The sequence below is a fragment of the Gossypium hirsutum genome, chromosome D12 (genome assembly GCF_007990345.1).
Source record: "Gossypium hirsutum isolate 1008001.06 chromosome D12, Gossypium_hirsutum_v2.1, whole genome shotgun sequence".
Taxonomy (NCBI): domain Eukaryota; kingdom Viridiplantae; phylum Streptophyta; class Magnoliopsida; order Malvales; family Malvaceae; genus Gossypium; species Gossypium hirsutum.
This window is the reverse complement of record NC_053448.1, coordinates 48,143,887-48,164,083: the sequence shown is the minus strand read 5'-3', so window position 1 is coordinate 48,164,083 and position 20,197 is coordinate 48,143,887. Positions and strand designations below refer to the sequence as shown.

General features: G+C 32.4%; 2 protein-coding genes across 6 annotated transcripts; both read right to left on the bottom strand.

Annotated features, from left to right (window-relative positions):
• Positions 1–2,976: 2,976 nt before the first annotated feature.
• Positions 2,977–9,001, bottom strand: LOC107948770 (uncharacterized). 5 transcript variants are annotated; one of them, XM_016883414.2, is made up of 9 exons: positions 7,518–9,001; positions 5,959–6,967; positions 5,490–5,886; positions 5,097–5,355; positions 4,808–5,014; positions 4,461–4,634; positions 3,807–4,007; positions 3,604–3,714; positions 2,977–3,468 (listed from the first exon to the last, which is right to left on the bottom strand). In XM_016883414.2, the coding sequence occupies exons 1-9, from the start codon at positions 8,208–8,210 to the stop codon at positions 3,136–3,138; spliced, it is 3,384 nt and encodes a 1,127-aa protein (XP_016738903.1). In that variant the 5' UTR covers positions 8,211–9,001; the 3' UTR covers positions 2,977–3,135. The 5 variants fall into 5 exon arrangements, with proteins under 5 accessions (XP_016738903.1, XP_016738900.1, XP_016738901.1 ...); XM_016883411.2 differs by having other exon boundaries at positions 5,490–6,967; positions 7,518–8,296; positions 8,729–9,000; XM_016883412.2 differs by having other exon boundaries at positions 5,490–6,967; positions 7,518–8,296; positions 8,767–9,000.
• A 6,009-nt stretch (positions 9,002–15,010) lies between these two features.
• LOC107948771 (NADH dehydrogenase [ubiquinone] flavoprotein 1, mitochondrial) lies at positions 15,011–19,607 on the bottom strand. The gene is made up of 3 exons (XM_016883415.2): positions 19,315–19,607; positions 16,075–17,543; positions 15,011–15,309 (listed from the first exon to the last, which is right to left on the bottom strand). The coding sequence occupies exons 1-2, from the start codon at positions 19,315–19,317 to the stop codon at positions 16,086–16,088; spliced, it is 1,461 nt and encodes a 486-aa protein (XP_016738904.1). The 5' UTR covers positions 19,318–19,607; the 3' UTR covers positions 15,011–15,309; positions 16,075–16,085.
• Positions 19,608–20,197: the final 590 nt, after the last annotated feature.

The window sequence follows — 20,197 nt, the reverse complement described above, 5'->3', positions numbered from 1 at the left end:
GTGGTGACACTTGTCACACTTTGGAACTCAAAATTTCTTAAAATGCCCCCTACCTTACTTTACATATGATATGTCATATCCTGTGCAATGCACGGTTGGACAATTATGTATGGTAATTATATAATTTTTTTAATCGTTTAGTTTTTTTAATTCTTAATGATTTTAAAAATTGATTTAACTATACAATATTTTTAAAAATATTTAAATAATTTAGAATGTATTATATTAATAGCATATAATCTTGAAAATATTTAAGATTAAAACAATAAAAATCGATATTTTATTAATATTAATATTTATAATTTAAGTAATATTTTTATACTATTTTATAGGTTATTTATTATTTATAAATTTAATTTAATCAACATTATTAATATTTTTTAATATAAAATATATTTTAAGTTTAACAATTAACTATTCACTAATTTTAATATTGAAACATTAAAAGTTACTTGAATTGATTGCAAAAAAATAAAATAAAATTAATTACATAAATATTTATAATAAAAAACTTATTTAAAACCAACTTAATATTTAACTTATGAAAAAAATAAATTGAATAAATTTCTTTGCACTACTAATATTTTAACGATCTAACCATTGAATTTATGGATACATGATGGGTGTCGAGTCCACCAATATAAATCTACGCCTAATTTGTAATTTAAGCAGTATAGGGAGTAGGGTCGATCCCTTAGAGACTGGGTTTATTGAAAATTGTTTCTCTTTCTCGACTAGATTTGTGTCTGGGCAGTTGTCGTGCCCAAAAAATTTGGGGAGAGGATAAAATTGAAAACCTGAAACCTGAAATAAACAGGAAAAAAATGCGTGAAAAGTAAAAGCTGAAAATAAAATAATAAAAACAGTTAAATAAATCTGAAGAAAAATTAATTAAACTAAGCTCAGCTTTAGGCACGGGTTTTTTCGAGGTTCCAGGTTCCAGGTTCCATAGGTTTTAGGTTCATGGAACCTGGAACCTGAAATGTGTTCACGGAAAATCGATTAGACAATCTTTCTCGACTAGATTTGTGTTTGGGCAGTTGTCGTGCCCAAAAAATTTGGGGAGAGGATAAAATTGAAAACCTGAAACCTGAAATAAACAGGAAAAAAATGCGTGAAAAGTAAAAGCTGAAAATAAAATAATAAAAACAGTTAAATAAATCTGAAGAAAAATTAATTAAACTAAGCTCAGCTTTAGGCACGGGTTTTTTCGAGGTTCCAGGTTCCAGGTTCCATAGGTTTTAGGTTCATGGAACCTGGAACCTGAAATGTGTTCACGGAAAATCGATTAGACAATCTATCCTTTCGGAATTCCAACTGTACGTCTAACCACATTAACTCAAACGACGTCTTTTTTGACTTAGTGTTGATTTGACTTTGTGAGTTGACAAAATCATACTCTTAATCTGGAGAAATAATAAGTACTGAAATTTAGGAATTAAATTGCTCGGGTTTGTAACTCACGGGTCTTGACGAAGCTAACACCGACCTAAAGCTGAAATGGATTTAGTTGACTAAGGCTTTGGGCATGTTGGAGTTAGGCATATTTGGAGAGGGTTGGATAAAAAAAAATGTAAATGGATGGATGTGGGTGACGCAAGGTTTCGGTGCAGTATTTCCAAAGCTGGAAACTAATAAATGGAAAAATATAAGGAGTCAATGTAAGCAAATAAATTTGCAAAAAGAAAAGAAAAGATTGAATTCAAAAGATAAAGGCTTGATTAAAAACTTGATGGAAACTTTGCTTAAAAACTTGATGAAAAACACTTGATGAAAGACTTGATGAAAAGCTTAAAAAGAACTCGATGCAAAATTTAATAAAAAAAACTTGGTAATTAAAAACTTGATTAATGACTTGATGGTTAAATGAACAAGTAGCCCCCTATTTATACTAGTGGCTTTACTAAATTAAGAGCCACTAGCCATAGAAAATCAAGGAAATAAAATATTCCATGATATAAAAAATCCCTACATAATCTCCACTTAGTCAACATAGAATTTCAGCTAATTAAATCTTAGAAAAATTCTGCTTTGTCCCGCCTTCTTTGCTCCTTTCTTCAATCTAGTCCAATTGTTTCCTTTTTCTTCTATTTAGCCCCAAATTGCATCATTGCACAAAATTCAATATAAACATGAAAAAATCAGTGGTGCACTCTCATAAATTAACCAATTTAATTATATAAATTATGTAATTTTAGCATTTAATCAATACAATTGTACTTGTCAGTTGGAATGAATGTAAATTTTCAAACCAATCCAATATTTGTATCATATCAATCAAATTGTATATATTAATATTTATTTAATAGTTGAAAATATATTTTCATAAAAAATAGTAATAAAATTTTAATCTATATCAAATTTTTCTGAACCTTCCTTCTTTAAAAATACCTTACATATATGATACCAACCAAAGGGAAATTGGTTTTTTCTCCACTTACACCAACCAAAAGAGTTTTTTCTAATAATAACTATCAAATTTATGAAGTGGTATTATTTTTAAAATTTGCAAACCATTTTTTTAAGGGGCAAATATATGATTATATGTATAATGAGTCAGAAAATAAATCATGATTAGAAAAAAACAACAAACTAGAGGGGCAAACTGAAATGTCATTTAACCAATCCCCTTTTCCAATAACAGGTAGCAGATTTATACATAAATTGGTAACAAAGAAGACAAAGTTGGTTAGCTGGAGTAACCAATTCTACAGATCAGTAAAAATAATGAGTCATCCTTTCTCAAAGCAATTCTAGAAAGCTCTTAAAGGTTCTGGAACAAACAACATAATGTTATATTAGTTTGTTATTGTTAAGATTAAAATTTTAAAATTTTAAAAATAAAAAAGATAATTTAAAATGATCCAATTGAAAAATATTGATTAAACGAGCAAATAGATTTAAGTCTAAGCTTAGCTTTTCCGTACATGCTCTTGCAGTATCTTGATTGTGTTGGCATGCAAAAAAAACATAACATAGACGATATGAGCTCTTAATAAATAGAAGAATAGCTGATGGAAAATACCGATTTCTGTTAAACTCCAACAACTTAATACACCAGCCTATAAGTCATGAGCTTATATACAAAACCATGTTCAGTGAAGAACAGTGGAAGGGGTTAAAACTTAAGAAATTTTACCATTCGCCTTCTTTCCATATTTCTCGGATTAATTGATATCGAATTACTTTTCGGTCTCCCTTTCCTATTCTCATCCAATTCAGTGATTTTGAATCGGTTGAATCGCTGCGGTTCTCGATAATGATCGAGGTGATGGGTGAATCCAACTCCTCAAGCTCATCATCACTAGTGTATGATTTTCTAAGCACTGATCTACTTCTTCGCAAGGCTTGACTTCCGACCTCTCCGACAATGCCTGTTAGGGAAGCTGCCGAAGGTGGTGAATACACTGTTGGAGCTGCCATACATGGAAAGTTTGCAATAGACTCGTCCCCAACCTCAGAATTATCCTGAATACGAGAACACGGATCCGTCAGGAAAAATAAAATTCAGCACCATAAACTTGGAAGATTCCGGGTTGACAAAAGAAGTGGAAAGTTCATTTTAAGCAAACTTTTTCTTTTTGGGGTTATGTCATGACAAACCTCGTCCAATGATTCAAAAACTGCCTCTGAAACTAGGTTCGGATTGAATTCATCAGGCACAGAATTGTTAAGAACCTTGATGATCAATCGTGGGCTGAATTTGGGGCATACCTTCAACATGAATAAGGATGCAACAGAAGAATGAGGTATATACAAGACTAAATATGTATGATGATACATATATACATGATTCCGAACTATACCTCCTTCCTCAGGGACCGATTGACAAGCATATCGGATGGAAGCATCATGAGATCACTCAATGCATTGAGGAGACCAAAGGCCTTGAAGGAAGCCTCAAATCCTGCTTTTTTGTCATCATCAACTTCGTTGCTATCTTCAGGACCGTCATTATCGTCAATACCGAATAGATCAGTTAGCCATCTTGACCAGTTTCCAATCTGCTAAGGCAAGGTCAATAGAAAAAAGATCCCTCTTAGTCAAATGTTAAACACATAATAAGCTTTTGCATGCTTAAATTAATTCTTAATAAAATATTTGGGGGACAAGAGATCACAAGGTTCAAGCATTTAACTTCTTCGAAGTGAATGAAATTTCCGACTGTCGGATAAAATCATGTGTTAAGTTAAAGAGAGAAAATAAAGCAGAAGGTAAAGCATATTAATAGGCTGGAATTGCAGGTATTGATACAGTTAACTATCTCCAGCAGCAGATGAGTTATTAAACGAATATATGAAAATGTGTACTTTTGATGTGCATATAAAAATATTAACATCAGTAAAATGTAAGTTGGGTGGATTTCTCTTTAAATATATGGAAACGGGTTCAGAACTTACGAATCATAGAGGCAATTAAGTACTAAAGTAGCTCAACAGAAAGAGCAACCAAAAACTCACAGCATTTTTTAATTGTACACCAGCCCCAAAGCTTGATTTTCCTGCAGGAATGGGAAGAACCTTTGAATCACATATAGGATCAGAAACAGGATCTGTTGGCATTTCGTCCACTGATTCACGAAGAATAGCATTGAACATTGCAACATCCAATCTACCCACCAATTGCTCCATGACCTAATCTCGAATTTGCATGTCGACAACATTAACAATTTGATAATTAATGTGATAGAAACAACGACATGGCCCCATCATATCACAAAGAGACATAATGAACATAAACAAGGATAGACTTCAAGGCCAAGTTCTTTATGCATAAAATAAAAATAACTTAAAATGTATCATAATACCAATTTAGCCAGCATGGATAAGCAACCACACTCATGTCCACATGCTCGAATGGGACAAAGCCTCTCGCAGGCATCTTTAAAAGCCTTCTTCCAAAGCTCGACTGAAAAATTCCCCTGCTCTTCATCGCCTAATCCATATCTTTTGGTTGATGTTTTCCTTGAGCTTGAGCTCTTTGCAGCAGCCGACTGCATATGTGGAGTCAAAGTCTGGCAAGTATATAGGAAGAAATAGCATTAGATATGCACTTAGAAGACGATATGCACTAAGCTTTTAAAAGAAAGGACTGACCTGCCACCAGACTGACTCAATTATTCTGGAGAAGATCCAAGTTTCGAACTTCTCCAATGCAAGTAGAAACGTCTGAGGGTCCACCCACTCTTCAAAACTTTCCGTTGAATTGCATTCCTCTTGCAGATGGGAGTTGTCCTCCAACACCATTCCCTCGCTACTACTATTTAAGCATGGTCCAGAATATAGCTGAATTCCCCCAATAGCATTGCTCACAATTGCTCTCAGTACAATTGAATTTGACAACCAGAAGGTTAACCTATGAATAATGGGATAGGAATGATCAACATGCAAACCAAACTAACATCTTTGGTGGTAGAGAAGGTAGAATCTAAAATCTTCCAGTTCCATTTTCTAAAAGGGAAAAAAATTACAGGAAGTGTAAGAACACACCTTGGAACATCATTTCCACAGGCTTTAGAGACCAAAACCAATCCTGAAACAGCAGCCCTAGCAGCACTTGCCCTCTTATCTGGGTTACTTGTTCTACAAGCATGGATATAGAATCTAGAAAGTCGTCTAGCTGGAGCATGAACCTTGTTTACAGAACCCCCATGCTCTGCAATAACAGAATAAAGACTAGCCTCAACAACAGCAGCTTCTCTCAATTCTTGTTCAAGCATTTCAATTTTGGACTCCAGTTCAACTTTGCTGTTGGAAAAGCTATTTGCATCTTCTTCGCTTTCATTACATGTATCCTTTGTAGAACCATTATGAACCTCTTCAGGAATATCAGATTCCTTTGCCTTCTCCATGAACTTAGTATTCTTTAGTGGCCCATAACTGTTACCTGAGTTAAATTTACTGTTAGAAAAGTTGTTCACTGTTTCTTCCCTTTCACTATGCATATCACTTGAGTTACCATTAGAAATCTCCTCGGAAATATCATGTTCCTTTGCCTTCTCCATAAACTGGATCTTCTTTGACAGGCCATTGTTGTCAAAATGCAATTGAACAGGTGCCGCATGCTTCTGTCCATCGTTTGCAATGAAGCCACCTTTGACTTCAGTTGTTTCACAGCTGGACGCAAAAGTGTTACTCCTCCAACTGATTTTATTTTCTGTAGAATCTTGAGTCGGTATAAAACCTAACATGTCCTGCGGAGAGTATTCCTTGGCATTTAAAATCTGGCCATCCAGCTCAACTTCCCACAGTGTCTTTTCCTCATTTTCCTTCCGCTGACCAACATGTGAAATGCTACTTAAAGATCTGTCTACATGACTTTGGTCATGCCTCAATGCTTTCCTATCACCCTCTCTTTTGGCATGGGAATCTTTTACATGGTCAAAGTTCATATCTACTGGAATGGTAATGCTCCTCTCTGAGGATGTAACTTTAGCCATAGGAGAAGTTACAGGATTCTTGGGGCTATTGGGCAAACCGTTATCTGTTACATGGTCTAAATTCGTATCTACTGGAATTGTAACACTCGTCTCTGCAGATTCAACTTTAGCCATGGGATAACTTACAGGATTCTTGGGGTTGTTGGATAAACCTTTACCTTTTACATATTCTAAATTCGTATTTACCGGAATGGTAACACTTGTCTCTGAGGATGCTACTTCAGCCTTGGGATAAGTTACAAGATTCTTGGGGTTGTTGGACAAATCTTCATCCTTTACATGGTCTAAGTTGGTCTCTACTGGAATGGTAGTACCACCGTGCTCCCGGGATGCAACTTTAGCCATAGGATTAGTTACAGGATTCATAGAGTTGGAGCACAAGTCCACTGAAGATGAAGGAGAAGTATTGCCATTCACTTGTTTGAATGCTTCAACAATTGGACTTACCCCCGAGTTTACATTTGTTCCAGCAGAAGGAAGCGTGAGCCCAAGCCTTTCAAACCCACCAGTGGCTGATTCTGATTGATTCTGTAATCAACAGTGACATGCTATTAAACATTCAGAAATTCTAGCTTTGTTAAGATGACATTGACAGCCACCAAATTAACCAGAACTACGACAGACCTCCCAGAATAGAATCATGGTGGTAGCGGATGATAAGAAACAACCATCTGATGTGTTCCCAAAACTAATTTTGGCTCATCTTATTGCTGCTAGTGATTTTCAAGTCAAGCCATAGCCTAAAATCACCAGCTACCCCTTAACTTAAGAAAAGGTCCCAAGATGAAAACCCATTCCCCATATTAACTAAACAAATTGTAACTATACAGAAAATTGCATGTGCAAAATATATGCAATTTCAATTAACACTACTAAGAGTAGCATACATGAGTGTCTAAGTAGGACGGTGTTAAGTCCTCAAAAAGCAGTACTTATGGTAATGCCCAAGGATCAAAGTCCTCCAAGCCAAATTCATAAATCCAATCCAATCTTATACCCCAATTCAAAGACAACAGTTAACAGACAATTCAATGAAAATGGAAATGAAGAACAAAAGGAGGATGATGAACCTAAGTACCTTATCATGTTGAATATGTGACTCTCTAGAATGATCGAAAACAGAAGAAGAAGAAGAAGTAATACGGGATGACTGTGAGGAAAGATCATCAACATCATCATCAGTAAAAGAAGCAATCTCGATTTCCTCATCATTTCCTTCATTTATGAATTCAGAAACACATTCACTGCCATCCTTGTCTAATGACACTTCTTTCGACAAAGCGCTCGAGCTATCTTTATCAAAAGGTTGGATATTAAGATAAAGAACAGGATGTTCTATGTTCCTAGAACTCTTCTTCAAGTTAAAAGGAGCACTAATGGATATAGTTTCCTTGATAATTCCATAATCAGCAAGATTTACAATAGCAGATCCCAGAAGTAGAGCTTTTGACACATTTTCTTTCCGAGAGTCATACAAGTAAAACTCTAAACAGTTCTTGTGGAAACTCAAATGATTCGTGCTCTTACGGGATGCTTCTTGACGTAAAGTTAATGGAAGTTTGAAAGATTCATTGAACTCAATCTTTCCGTTATCAATGGTAGAAGCTATGGATCCAGAACTCTTATCACCAGTTTCCCATTGTAGCAAAACAGATTGAGCCGATCGCAGTGATTGCAATGGTGTCCAAGGATTAATCTCCTTCACATTTACGGTGTAAACAAGCTGATGTAAGCAGCCTTTTCTGTTCTTAGTTCTTAGGCCAAGAACCATTGTTGGAACTTGGATGAAACACCCGCTTCAATCTGAATTGATATGATCCGCTAAAAGGCCTTAAAGTTTGATGAAAACCATAAGACCTGTATTTAGAGAAGAAGAAAAAAAAAACAGATTAGAAATGTTTCTTCAGCAAACTAAAACAATTAGCGTGCGTGAACCTGAAGGGAATCTCCACCAGTGAACAACCGGTGGAGAAATATGTTTAAAATTTGGGAAAAAAACAAGTTAACAACCTACCACTTGATAATCAGACGAAAGAAAGAGTGAGAAAAGTACAGATTAAACCCCTTTTTTTTTAAAAAAATAAAAATAAAATCTATATTTAAAACATTACTTCAGTTGCAATAAAAAAAAACGAATCATCGTAACAGCAATAGAGAGAAGAAAAGCAACCCATTTCATGCAAACATCATTAAAGTCAAGACTAGGAATGATATAGACAAAAGGATAAGCAACCCAATTCATGCAAACATCATTTAACTCGGGAAAAATAGAGTTAGAAGCAGAACAACGTTGGATATCCCCAGAGAAAAAGAGAGCTGAAATGTACATAGTGGAGGCAGATGAGGAATTCAAAGGAAGAAAATGTTAAGAATTTTCTTTCTAGAAAACAACTAAACAAAAGTTGAGGAAATGCTAGTATTTTGAATTGTAAAGGGTCAAAACTTTGAACAATGTGTTTGAAAATTATAGAAATCAGAACTCGTGAGGAAATGTCACAATTTTAGGATGCAAGATGCAGGTTTTTTTTGTTTTTCTTTTTTGCCCACAATTCTTTTTCCCTTTGTTTTGTAATGTTAAGTTACTTAGAAGAATGTAAAAAGACAATGAAGTATAATTAATGTTTTTATGAATGCACTATAAGAGACAGCTAATTACAACTCTACAACTCATTAAGAATGGCAGGAAGTAATAATTTTTTGAAAGACATTCTACATTCTGATCATATATCACAAATTTTCCTTTATTCAAGGTTTCAACTTTCAACTAATATAAAGGACGGCTCCTTTTTGGGTCATAAAGAGAAATAATTGAATAAGACTACTTAACTGTGTTTGGTTAAATTTTAAGTTCAACTTCCTATTTTAATTTTAATGTATTAATTAATTAATAAAAACATGCGAATTTTTTTTTGTAACAATCTAATCTCCGGTTAATGTTTACTGACAAATTTGGCCACCAACATTTATATATTTTGTCAAAATAATCTTAAATGTATTTTTTAAATTTTTTTGGCCATCAATTTTTGTTCCTTTTTTCAAGTTGTTTTTTTAACAGATTTGATGAAAAGTATCATTAAAAAAGGTTAAAAAGGGGATGATGTGGAATTTCATATGTGGAATATTTTTAATAATATCTAATTTATTACTTAAATAATCATAGAAGATAATTACATATAGAAAATAATAAAATAAATAAACAATACATGAAATTTTAAAAAAAAACTCTTAATTTAAATAAAATAAACGTAATTATCTAAAAAAAATTAACTCAATAGAAAAATTTCTCAATAAACAAACGTATGAAATATTGAAACCTTTTGAAAAAGAAAGAAAGATTGAAACATTGAATTTATTCATTAAATCTGTTAGAAAAAATAGTTTGAAAAAAAATCAAAGGTTGATGACAAAAAAAGTCTCAAAAATATAATTAGGGTCATTTTGACAAAATATGCCAACATTAGTGATCAAATTTATCATTAGCCATTAATTAATTAAGACCGACTTTTCTGTAATCCATTTTTGTGAATGAAAAATGATCCTCCAATTAGGTCAAAGTCTTCCCAGCACAATAGCCAATCAAATTAATTCAATTTAAATTTTGATAATTTATTTTTAAAATTTTTCATGTCTAGATCAATTGTCTCCCTAAATTTAATCCCACAACCTTACAAAATAAATAGCAATTAAATGATTTTGTTTATACCATACTTTCTTTTAATATAATTTCCAAATTTTTAAATAAAAAAATTAAACACCTTTGAATTTATATTTTATTTATTGTTACAATAACAGCATTACCACCTACTGAATGATTTTAAGGTAAATATAGATATTACATCAAAATTTTAAATAAAAATAAAAAGACGCATTAAACATTTTGTATTATATACATTAGTATAATAGTTTAACATCATATTTAATTATAATATGTATTATGTTCTAACAAAGCAAAAAAGAAAAGAAAAGAAAAGAAAAAAGTATTCTGTTCTAATCCGACTCTTCTAAGGGATAATGTCAAATTTAGTAACTTCACTTTCACAAAATGTTTATTGCGGCATGTGTATTTTGAAAATGTTCAATATGGTACCTAAACTACCAATATGTGTTTTATTATGATACATGCACTTTCATAAAATGTTTAATATGGTGTCTGTACTTTGAAAAAGTCTAATATAGTACTTAAATTATCAATACGTGTTTTATTTAGGGATGAACAAGAAAAACCCGAAATCAACAAGTTTCTTCTAAAAATTAGTTTCAGTTTGGGTTGGGTTTAAGGTAAACCCGGTCCAAAATATTTATAAAATTACCCCTCTTTATATTTTGTTTTATGATTTAACTCCTAAATGATTGCTTATGTTTTGAAAGTGGCTTATTTATGTTTGTTGGACAAATTATTGAATTATTTTATATACATTTGTTTACTGCTGCCTATTTTTTTCAATTCATTACATTTTCAGAGTAAGCAAATTTGTTGAAAACTCAAAATTTGAGGAATTCATCACATTGGCAAATATTTGATACACCACTGCCTTATATTTAAAAATTAAAGAATAACACGTAAAATATATTTGTTTTAAATCATCGAGTTCAGATACGTAATATAATATTATTTGAAAAACTAAATAAAACAAAATTAAATTAAAAAAACCCAAATAAAATGATAAAATATAAATAGATTTATGTAAGTTTAGTATTTACTTCTTTTTCATTCATCATATTAGCTATTTTTTAATTTAATTTAATTTTTTTTGTTTTATTTAAATTTTCACATAATTTTATATTATCTATGTGGATTTGATGATTTGAAAAAAAAACTTATGTGTCGAATTTTTATTAGTTATTTTAGCAATTCATTAATGGTGTTAACACCCGATACCATAACAAAACACATATTGATAACTTAGGTACCACATTGGACATTTTTTGAAAGTATTGATAGTTCAAGTACCACATTGGACATTTTCAAGGTGCAAGCACCACATTAGACATTTTATGAAAGTACAAGTAACATAATAAAAACACATATTGATAGTTCAAGCACCAAATTGGATATTTTCAAAGTTCAAGTACCACATTAGATATTTTATGATAGTACATGTACCATAATAAAATACAAATTGATAGTTCAAGGACCACATTGGGCATTTTCAAAATACAAATACGACATTAAAATTTTATGAAAACATACATACTAAATGTGACATCATCACTTTCTAATTATTATAATTAGGTTGATAAGAGTCAAGATTGGTGACGGACACCATTACCCACCAAACACACCATGCATAAGGCCAAAGGATTACATCTCAAATATAGGGTTAAAATATCTACACCCAACCCAAAAATTGATGCCATATTGATTATTGAAGTAACCTCAAACAAAACCAAAACAATCAAATCCACTTTTATTAATCACAATTGCATTCATACGTTTTAAATATTAATTAAGCAAAGATACAATAAAACGAGCTAAAAGACACCATTCAAGACTCAAAATATCAAAAAACAAGGGACAAATCTCGGTATCTTGTCTCAATGTATCAATACCTATACCAAAAATTTAAACAAACAATTACATGAGTACATGTTCCACTACATGAGAGCCAAATTATTAATACATAGAGTAATGTACCGATACCTTGATCTATATTCCGATACCTCATACAAGGTACCAATGCTTTGTGAAGAAGTTTTGATACCTCATCTCAAAATCCAGAAAAATTACAAAATTGACAGTTTAAGCCTTCCAAACTAACCCCAAAACATGCTCAAACATTACCAACATATAACCAATAACGACAAAATATAAAACATGAAATTTAAATAGAAAATCCATGTATCAATCAAAGCAAGTTACCAATATACTATATATGTTCAAATATATCAAAAATGACATTTAAAATCCAAGTTAAACCAACATTTAAAATACAAATGACATTTGAAACTCTTAATACATGCATTACGAAGGTTGAATATAGCCAAGGATCCTTTAATATTTTTTGAATTCTAAGAAAACTCTAACATCAAAAATCTGCACACACTGAGCATATGATGTTAAGTAGTGCAAAACAAATCCAAAATACCCTAATCTAAAGCTAAATCACAAATTATATAAAAACAACTTCGTATTGATTCTCAACAACATATACCACAAAACTAACTCCAATTTCACATGCTTTCATCACAACTCTCCAAGGTTCATTTTGCATATCTCATTTTCAATACATACCAACATATTCCAAAATTTGTAACACAATATATTTTCCATTAACATATTTTAGTTCCCTATTAACCAAAATTAGATTTGTAAACAAATATATGAAAAGTGCATAAGCACAAATAGTAAGTACTCTGTATATAATACGACTTAATCCAACCATTTCTATAAGCTACGCAAAGCACTATAAAACAAATGTCTCAAGCGCACAAAGTTAACCTGCAACACAAGAGCTCAAAATATATCCTATGACATGTTAACTATACTCTAGAATTATCCAATTTCATCTAATGAGCCAATTAATATATATTAATTCACCTTAATAACATAACCAATATAGCAGCACCATGATTAATTCAATGGTCTAAGCATTTAACCATGACATCAGTACCATCAATCCTTACTAAACAAAGTTCACTTTCAACATGAATTCCTAAGCATATTACCATCATATAACAACATAAACTTGTATAAATGATTCAAGTTAAACAATAGCACAAGATAATTCGGAAATGAAATGCACAAATCGAAAAATCAAATCAAGCCTCCCCAACTTTCTCCTTGCCTTTCTTGCTAAAGCTTCCACCAACTTCTTTCGCTTCAAAATTAACATCAACATTATGAGTCAAGTTAGTGTAGTAAGAATAAACAATTAAAACCTCTGAAATTTATATATATATATATGCAATGCAATCAAGCGATACTTTTCACCCTTTCAATGTCCATTTTTGAGAACTCAAATCAAAATTTATTGCTACTCAAATCTAACCTTATATTCACTCCTATATCTAATCTATAAATGGCAAAACATCAATTGAACACTCATTCTTCCACTTCTTTTAAGCACGCATCAATGGGAAATTTCAAGGAATTATGTCCAAATTTTAATCTAATCCGATTTTTAGCCTTCAATCAATCTTCTAAACTTACAATCAATAGCCTAAATTAAACTTGAAAACAACTAAAAATTCGAGAAATTTTTTAACTGTCTTTACTAACCCAAAAATCAAAAACAAAATTGAGAAAAATGAAAAATCTTTGCAAATCCATTTAATAAGATTAGAAAACCATGTATTATAGTTGGAAACTACATTACCTTGCTGGATTTATTGCACTGTTAGAAAACCATGAATAGTCTTGCACTGTTAGAAAACCATGGATAGTCTTGTGACCATTAATTTTTATATTTTATATTTTTACAGACAAACATGATAAGAAGGAATCTTCTTTACATAACAAACAAACTTACTTTTATGACTCATATAACAAACAAACTTACTTTTTTTATTCATACATTTTCATAACAAACAAACTTACTTTTATGACTCATACTTTTGCATAACAAACAATTTTATTTTTATGACTCATACAAAATAGTGAAACATCTAATCACTTTTATAGTCTATATTAACATCAGAAGTGAGGTTCAGTTCTTCTATCATCTTTGCTTTTTTTTCTTTAGCTCTGTAGCACTTTATCTCTATTTGTTCAATCTTATGTTCAAGACCATCACATGAGTTGTCAAGATTGTCTTCTACTTCCATAGGTGATGTCTTTTCCTGCGAATTAGTCCAAGCTAGCGTGTTTTCTATTGCCCTGCTAGAAAAACATGGATAGTCTTGTGACTATTAATTTTTATATTTTATATTTTTACAGACAAACATGACAAGAAGGAATCTCCTTTACATAACAAATAAACTTACTTTTATGACTCATATAACAAACAAACTTACTTTTATGACTCATACAAAATAGTGAAACATCTAATCACATCTAATTACTTTCATAGTCTATACTAACATCAGAAGTGGGGTTCAATTCTTCTATCATCTTTTGCTTTTTCTTCTTTAGCTCTGTAGCACTTTATCTCTATCTGTTCAATCTTTTCCTGCAAATTAGTCTAAGCTAGCATATTTTCTATTGCACTACTAGAAAACTATGGATAGTCTTGTGACCATTAATTTTTATATTTTAAATATAATATTTTTTTAATTTATATTGAGAAAAAAAATTCAAACTCGAAATAAAGCATGAAGCTTGAAATCAACCATAAAAATCAAAGCTTAATTGAATTTTTTTTTCTTTCTGATAATATGGAATCAAGTTCACGCTTTCAAAATAAAATTCGATCAGGATCAAGCCAAGTTCTAGCATCCAGTCAAAATTCTTACCGATTGAACTCAATTCAGCTTCATTACATCCCTAGCTCTACCACACCCACCCAACCTACTCCATATTCGTATTCTATTCATGCCAGTTCCATCATTATCCATTTCAATATCTGGGTAGTAGTATAACTTTCTTTTAATTCTCAGAAAACGTTTATTTTTATCCTATGACATCTATGATCATAGAAAAATACAGATACCATTATATGTTCCCAAAAAGAAATAAAAAGAATACAGATCATTAACCATGTTCATCAAATGGGCCAAAAAAGAAACGTTGTGGATGCTATGAGAAACAAGTATCCCTGCCCAGACATTGGAGACATTCATTATTTTCTAAAACAGTGAAATGTTGTTAACACAACAGCTTAGGAGATAACAAATAAAACACTTCCACAACACCAGATGCCTGAGAGTCACCTATTCTCCAAGTTTTGGGTACTTCAATTTTATTCCATAATGGCCACTTGCACAGGTAATCCCTACATAGCAAGAAGCAACTTGTCAAAAACCTTCAAATGTAACCCTGCAGTTGCTGTGGAACTGACTTATATGTTGTAAGAATATGCAAAGGATCACAAAACAGGTGTTAAGTATGCTATCCTACTCATTTCCATGGCTCACAAAGAGGGAACTAAATGTTATGCATTTAAGAATAAGGATGCACTCCTCGTTAAACTTGCATCCTTCAATGCCGTTTTCCACTTGAAAATAACTAAAATTGATTTGGTATGTCTTATGCCTCCTTCCCTTGCCTTTTCGTCCAACTCATTTCTTGCACATCCTTTTAATAAAATCATCGTCTAACAACCAGAAAACCAGATACTAATTCATGAAGAAAATATGTAAGGTTCTTTTGCCCTTTTTCAAGTGACCAGGCAACCATTACTTGGGTGCCACTGCCAGATGATAGGAAGAGAACTAAATGAATTCCTTAAGGACAGTAAAAGAAATAAGTTAGTTCTCTTTCACTCATCTGCAGGCATTGTACTAATCAGCACCGTATTTTTTTCTTCCTTCTCATGAAATCATTCATGTATATACTAGGGTACATAGTTGTGAAAGCAAGCATAATGTGGCTGACAGACTGAGAAGATAGACAACGGATTACATAATTCCATAGAAATGTACATTTGCACATAAAAAATAGAAATTGATGCCAAATCATGCAAGATAAGAGTACTTCCATATTTTGGAAGAAAAAGAGGCAGCAACAAATTGAAAGTCAAAAAGATGCCAGAAGCAACCTGAGCAGAGATTAAGCAGAAGCCTCCAGCAACTCCCTTTCTGCACGCTCTCTAATCCTTCTCTCCAGCTCTGGCCTAAAATGCCGTATAAGACCCTGCACAGGCCAAGCTGCTGCATCACCCAAAGCGCAAATTGTGTGCCCTTCAATCTGCTTGGTCACCTCCTGAAGCATGTCAATCTCTTCCAACTTTGCATTCCCAACTTTCAATCTTTCCATGATCATCCAGAGCCATCCAGTCCCTTCCCTGCAGGGTGTGCACTGTCCACAACTCTCATGCTTGTAGAAGTATGAAAGCCTTGCGATTGCATCTACAACATCAGTTGATTTATCCATCACAATTACTGCAGCAGTTCCCAGTCCTGACTGGACAGCCTTGAGTGCATCGTAATCCATCAAGACATCATCACATATGTGCTTGGGTAAAAGTGGAACAGATGAACCTCCAGGTATTACTGCAAGTAAATTGTCCCATCCACCTCTGACACCTCCACAGTGCCTCTCTATCAACTCCTTAAGTGGTATACTCATCTCCTCCTCAACTGTGCAAGGCTTGTTGACATGACCTGAGACACAAAACAATTTTGTCCCGGAATTATTCTTCCTCCCAAAACTGGCAAACCACTCAGGACCACGTCTCAGTATTGTGGGTGAAACAGCCACTGTCTCCACATTTGTGACAGTGGTGGGACAACCATATAATCCAGCATTAGCAGGGAAAGGAGGTTTCAATCTAGGTTTCCCTTGTTTTCCTTCAAGGCTCTCTAAAAGTGCTGTTTCTTCACCACAAATATAGGCACCAGCACCATAATGGACGTGAACATCAAAATCATAACCAGAACCACATGCATTTTTGCCCAATAGTCCAGCTTCATAAGCTTCTTTTCTAGCTCTTTCAAGGTTTTTACGTTCATTCACATATTCACCCCTGATGTAGATATAAGCAGCTGTAGCTCTCATTCCAACCCCCGCAATCAAGCAGCCCTCCAATAGTTTGTGTGGATCGTGCCGCATAATTTCCCTGTCCTTACAGGTTCCAGGTTCACTTTCATCAGCATTGACAACAAGATAAGAAGGACGACCATCAGATACTTTTGGCATAAAAGACCATTTGAGGCCCGATGGAAATCCAGCACCACCACGTCCTCGAAGTCCAGATTTCTTCATTTCATTCACAATCCAATCAGCACCCTTGAGTACTAAATCCTTGGTTCTATACCAGTCACCACGTTTCATGGCACCTTTGAGAAAAGGGTCATGCAACCCATATAAGTTGGTGAAAATACGGTCTTCATCTTTTAGACCACCAAAATGGGTTTTTTCAGGCGGTGGAGGAGGAGGAGGTGCCTGTGGAGCATCAGCAGTTGTTGCTCCTTGAGTACTAAATGATCTAGTGCCTAGTTTCCACCTTTCACCGCAAGCTCTTAACAAAGATGCCCTTTGCAAGGAAAGAATGCCCTTTATGGGTGCCTATGCAAAGAAAGAACAATCATTTCTTTATTCTTTCTCATTAAACATTTTTCCCGAAGATATTGGAACATAACTAATCAACTTTTTTAGCTTCCATGAAATAATCTAATTATCAGAAATAAATCTAACAAATGCTCGAAAACATTCAAGAAGAAAATAATAGCAAATTTGAAGTAACTCGCATGTTTGAATGAAGCAACTGACATTGGTAAAACCTATAAAAACGGTCCAAGTGAACAATGAGGAGGATTTGGATGTCAATAATGCAACCAGAGCAGCTAGTGGCAACCAAAATAACGGAAAGAAAATAAGAAAAGACCATCAACTTTGATTATGCAAATTAATCAGTCCATAAATTCTGAAGTCTGAAGTCTGACTTCTCTCTGAATTGAACTAAAACCATCTTTCTGAGAATTAAGAAAGTTATCACTTTTTAAGGAATTTAATTGGTTGGAATGTGATTTCAATGTTTGGTAAGCAAAAATTGCTTCTTTCCTTGGAATGTAACATTCCCTTGGGAGTTAATTTCTCACAAGTAATGTGAAGTCATTCCCTTGATAATTAGTGGGAGAGTTACTTTTCCATCTAGATGGAAAGTAATAAAAAAATCACTAGAACAAAATTAGCCTTTCTTTTATTTGTGTTTAGGGTATTAACTAGTTTATCGTAAAAAAAGAAAAACATAACCGATGCTTGTTCTTTCGTTCTCTAGTCTCTACAATTTCAATTCATCGTTCCAAAGTAAGTGGTTTTTTCTAGTTTTGTTCTCAATCTACAAATTCTACTCTGCATTTATTTTTTCCCTTTTTAACATGTCATATATGTGTGCTATCACACGGTAAATATCTATATTTTCTTTTCTTATAAATATTTTAAAAAATATTATTTCATCAATATCAAATTTTAGTATCAAGATAATTTCAGGCCATGCATGCAATATATGAATACATTGCTACACTTGAATTTATACCTATAATGCAATAAGAAATTGCAAATTGTATATCTTCAAAATCTTGAGTTAATATGCAAGTTATTTTTCAAATGTATTCACTTGATGGATTCAATCAAAATGTAAAAAAAAAAAATCATAACTTGTTGATTAATTCAAATATTTGTTAATAATAAACATTATTGAAAAATATTATTATTAGATATTTAATTCAAATAGAAATTATTGAAAAATATTAAAATACATCTTTTATTTTAAGGATAATTTAGTTAAAATAACATTATATTCTCAGAAAAAGCATTGAATTTAACAAACGTCTTAATATAACTTTCCATGATTTTAACCGTATATCATGTTATAAAATAACTTTCACAGCAATACTCTTACCACAATCACATTTTAAAATCATAACATGGGAAATCACAAAACACCCCTAAATGTAGAAATTAATTCCTTGGGCCAAAATATGAGCCACATCCAATTTATCCAAATTTGAAGCAACAAACAACATTCTTCATTCCTTTTTGGTAAGGTATGCGAATGGACAAGGAGATATTAAAATCTACACTAACTAAAATTAGTTTCATAACCCTAAAACAAACAATCCAGCTTCAGTAAGCTAAGTTTCTAGCAAATTAAAACTAAAACCTTTTCTTCAGTGCGCTCATTTTCACTAGCTTAATCGCATCTAAACAGAAGATGAGGGAAAAAGTTGAATTGCTTGGATCTATAACTAAACGCGAAACAACATTTCACGACCAAACAATGAAATGAATCGACCAGAAACCCGAGGCAAGTGAAAGAGTAAAGAAAGAGGCGTACCATAGAGTGAAATTTCGCGGATGATCCTTGATGGTTGCGATTCGGCTCGACTGCAAAATTCAGAAATAAGGGCGGACGAAAAGGGAATAGGGAATTCGAAGGTGGGGAATGGTTGGCTACGGTATCTAGCAACGGAGATTGACGGTGGAAAATAAAAAATGTCGATTGAAAGGGGGTGGTAAGTGATCTAACGGCCAATATTTCTTAGAGTGTTTGTGATGGCTATCGGTGATACGTTGTGATGTCGTGGATGTATTTGGGCCACCATTCAACGGATATGATTAATTTGCCACGTCTACAATTTAGCAATTAACATTTAAATTTACATTTAAAATATTAAATATAAATAAAAAAATTTAATAATTTATTAAATACGCCTTTAGTTGAAAAAAATAAATCACTTTTTATAGAAATATTGTTTAAAATATTAAAATTTTAACCATGCTCGCATAGTCACCCACATGATCGTTTATATATATTTCATATTAACATGACATGATTTATATTATATGTCACATAAATAAATAATTTAAAAATTATAAAAATATTCAAAATTTTAAAACAATAAAAAATGAAATAAATAATTAGCAATAAATATCAATTTTATACATGCACTTTGATCCAATATGCAATTTACACATGAAATTTGAATTGTAGTTCATATGCGTACATAAAACTTTGATTTTAATTCAAATGTACACATTTAAAAAATAGATACATACATTTATTTTTATAATGGATTAATATAATTATTTGTATATACAATATATTAACGTAAAATGATGCTAATTCAATAATATTGTCAGTGATTTGTGAAAATTGAATCAAATTAAAATTTCATATATAAAATCGCATAAAATCGAAGTTCATGTATGACATTGCA

Bases quoted from the DNA above. Each gene is read 5' to 3' on its own strand.
- LOC107948770 (XM_016883411.2), bottom strand. From the start codon at position 8,210: ATGGTTCTTGGCCTAAGAACTAAGAACAGAAAAGGCTGCTTACATCAG. The intron at 6,968-7,517 runs GTACTTAGGTTC...TGTTGATTACAG, and splicing joins CACATATTCAACATGATAAG to AATCAATCAGAATCAGCCAC. The intron at 4,008-4,460 runs GTGAGTTTTTGG...ACCTTGCCTTAG, and splicing joins GTGTACAATTAAAAAATGCT to CAGATTGGAAACTGGTCAAG.